Source organism: Chaetura pelagica, unplaced genomic scaffold, assembly GCF_000747805.2.
Source record: "Chaetura pelagica isolate M959 unplaced genomic scaffold, ChaPel_1.0 scaffold205, whole genome shotgun sequence".
Taxonomy (NCBI): Eukaryota; Metazoa; Chordata; class Aves; order Apodiformes; family Apodidae; genus Chaetura; species Chaetura pelagica.
Genome location: NW_009953318.1, coordinates 1,120,052 through 1,123,851, shown reverse-complemented (window position 1 = coordinate 1,123,851; position 3,800 = coordinate 1,120,052). Strand labels below are relative to the sequence as shown.

General features: G+C 36.3%; 1 protein-coding gene across 2 annotated transcripts in view; it reads right to left on the bottom strand.

Moving 5' to 3' along the window:
- Positions 1-3,472: 3,472 nt before the first annotated feature.
- RASGEF1A (RasGEF domain family, member 1A) overlaps positions 3,473-3,800 on the bottom strand; it is a 21,600-nt gene continuing 21,272 nt past the window's right edge. For both annotated transcript variants that reach the window (XM_009998116.1, XM_009998117.1), the window contains exon 12: positions 3,473-3,707. In XM_009998116.1, the coding sequence (XP_009996418.1) occupies positions 3,683-3,707 (25 nt within the window). In that variant the 3' untranslated portion in view covers positions 3,473-3,682. The remainder of the gene's footprint in view (positions 3,708-3,800) is intronic.

Genomic DNA, 3,800 nt, shown 5'->3' with positions numbered 1-3,800 from the left:
TCAAGTTGCTGCTAACAAAACTAAAACTACCTTACTTTGAGTAGTAGTAGTACATTGAGTTACTGCTTGTCATATTGTTTTGTGCAATAAAGTGCCTGGAAAGCAATTTTACTGTTTACTCTTATACCAGTGTAAATAGCTAATTAATCCTAATAACTGGATGGGATGTAATTGGAAGTGAGTTTCAAGGATGTAATATGCATATTAATTACGAGTGTGAACTGGCCATTAGGAAGACTCTTGTCTGCTTGATCCTCTTAATGCTGGTAAACATCATTATCTTTTCTAATAAGCCACAATGATGGAAAGTCATCATGTTCCACTCTGGGAATCTGTTATGCACGTCTGGTTACCAAAACAATTTCCCCATAGAGTTTTCAGCACATGAAAAATGTTTGCAGGATCTCCAGAGCTCCTGTACTTGCAAGATCTCATGTTTTTTAAGGCTTATATCCCTGGTAAAGGAGGTACCGTGGGTAGTACTGGGGCACTACTTTAGGAAAGCTTGTTTCTCCTTCACGGCTCTGTGCTTGTCTTGTCCCTGTGTGACCTTGAAGAAGTGGCTTTGCTTCTGTGAAATAGGGAATGAAAAAGGGTAGTGGTTGCAACCCAAGGTCCTGGAGTGTTGAAATGTCAACAGAATCTTGGTACAGGAAACCCTGCAGTGTGCTGCATCCACTGGATGTTTTTGTGCTTTCCTATTAAAAGGATAGATATGTGGGAGGAAAAAAATTGATTTCAACTCCTAGGACACACAAAATGCTTTTACACAGTGGAACTATTAATCACTTCCACTGATAGAATAAAACATTCCATAGCAGAGATACTGTATCAAATCCATAAAATACTATTACAGAGATCACATTAGAATTTGCTGCACATGGTTGGGTTAGTGTTGCTCTTGCCTTTGTTGGAAGACACTGAAGTATTTTATAATGTATCTTTGTAAATCAGAATTTAAATTTCAGTGGCTGATCCATTCACTGTGACTATATCCCATTCCCCAGTTGGTTCACCTCATTCACCTGTGCTGGTTTGTGGATTGATGGGTTTGCAAGTGAAAAATCACAATGGAAAAAGTCATGGTTGAAGCAAGGGGTTTTTTTAATTAATGCAAGCACATCCAATCAAACACGGAATATCCTGCTTTATGGTACAGCTTTCTATTTAGCATTTCAGCTCAGAATAGCAAAACACAGTTTTTAAGGAATGTATCAAACTGAGGGAGGGAAAATAAAAAGGAACCAATGTGGATACTGCATTGATTTCAAGTATATACTAGGACTGATTGACCAATGAAGTGCACATTCATGTGAAAGCTTTTTTATACATTTACAGAAAGTGTTCTAAAATTTGCATTTCAAATATATATTTTTCTTAAATTTTAAGCATCCTTTTAAAATTTCAATTACGTAAACAAACCTGATATACAATCCCTCTTATAGTGTCTGACAATGTTAACTAGCTAGAACATCTCTGAAAGTGCAAAACACTGTAATAATACAGTTTAAATATTCTTACTCTAATCCGGGGCTGAAGGTCAGTACTTCAGCACAGGAAAATAGCAGCAGATCATAAGAATTATCCCTTCCCCTTTTCTGGGCTGTTGTTGTTCAGAGTTAGTATTTGATTTGTTCCTTCTTCATGACATAACTTGCTTTCTTTCTCTTTGATGCTAATGCTATGGCAATAGCAAGATGTTGATTTATCCCCCTTACCCCAACTTTTCCAATTTTAAGTATTTGTCAAGGGAGGGAGTGGAACAAAGAGAGGGAACGCTCTTTAATTTTTGACTGTACTACTGAAATGATACAGCAAATAATGTCTACGAATTGAGTGCAGATGTTGGTGCAGCATGGCACTGCTCTTGGTTGTTAGGCACTAGGCAAGAAGAGTCTACTGGACTGGAACAAACAAGACCCTTGATCCAGCAGATCTTGTCCTTTCTTAAAAAGAAGGCAGAATAAGGTAAAACTCATATACTTAGAGTTGCAAATTCTTACAGAAGCTTGTACAAAGGTGCTCTGCAAGCTTGGCTTTATGAGGGAGGCTGCAACAACTGTGAATTTAAGTCTTGTTTAAAAAAAAACATAAAATAAATTGACTGGCTCATGTAATTATCTTTACAAATATCCAGCCCTCAAGCCTTAAGAGAAAAATTACTGGAAAGGACAGTAGATATTAATGGGTAATTCATTAAACAGAATAGTTTATAATCTGAGTTCATTTTTTTCTTGATTCAGTGATCAGATAAGAAAGCAATTCCTGAACTGTGTATTTTTTCCTGGAAATTAGTACATTGAATCTGAATGTAAACTCCTCAGATGCTAATTCTGGTAGCAAAATTAGGTGTAAAATTAAGGCTAAAGGGAGAAATTACACATGGTAAGCATCATTGGGTTTACAGGTCATCTCTGATTCTGGTATTGACCTGGGTTCAAAGGTTTGACCAATTTCTTATGGTGGGGTAATGGTTTCAGGCCCAGAGAGTTGAGCATGTCGTGCAAAATACTAGAAAAAGCTTGTATCTTAAGTTGGTCTTCACTTTGTCTGTAAGTGCAGACTAGGGTTTTCAAAGAAAACAAGGGAGTTAAAAGCCCAGTTTAGTGGTGATAAACTCTTCTTAACCTTCTCTGGAAGTCTTAGCCTTCACTTCAAATTGGACATCTGAGTTTACTTCCCTCTCCCTAGCTCATGTAGTTTTTATTTTCCAAAATCTGTTTTGAAAAAAAATATTAAACCTGTTTTGCAGAGATAATCTAGATTAGACATTCTTAAACAAAAGAAAAAGATCCCTGATTTTTTTTGGAAAGCAAAACAAACTGTTTTGACAGCCAGAATTTAAAGGATAGTTCTCAGAAGTATTAAAACATAGACATGTGTGCATCTTCACACATGCACATACAAATACACAAACACATGTTCCCCAACAATTACCCCATCTGATCTCTTTAAATCATGTAACAAAAATATGTTTGCTGCACCATTAATGTTACAGGCAGGGATACTCTACTTCATGTGCCATATTCTCAATTTTTTTTAAAAAGTACATTGTAGCTGGTTTCAAGACATCCATATTTTTATTTTCTTCACTTCCAGTCCAGCATAATGGAAGGTACACTAAATGATACCAGTACCTTTTAAGGCACTATTTTCTGATGTAGGAGAGGAACGTGTACAGCAGATGTCTAAGGCCTTGACTCTACAAACACTGACACGTGAATGGTATCACTGATTTGAAGGAGACCCTTCACTTTAAAGGCAGAGAAATATGTTGAGTGTTCTGTGTGATATTGGTCCAATGGAGCATTTAACCTGAACACTGGCTTTAGTTGGGATGTGTGTTTTAATTTTTATATATTTTGGTGGAAGTAAGAAAAAATAAAAATGTGGATGCTGACAGAATAAGATCTCCCCAAGGATACCATCTCCCATGATACATTTCATCTCTGAGAACAGGGCCCTGCCCTTTTATTTAAAATTAAAAAAACCAAAACCCTTCACTTAAGTGCCTTAAGGTTGACATGTGAAATATTTACCACATTTTATTTCATAAAAGTTACTGTATATACAAAAGAGACCTCAGCCAGTGAGGTCTGTCTTAGCTCAGTCCAAGTCTTTCACATTGTAAAATCACATTCATTTGATGTGCTTCAAAGTCTGCAGATCAGATCCAAAAATCTCAGGCTCTATTAAGCAGAGTTGTCCTAAAAGAAGTAGCAATAAAAAATAAAATTATCTTTTCTATCACTGCAAAATTTTTACAGTTTTGGTAAAGGTTGGCAATTAGCTGGACGCTC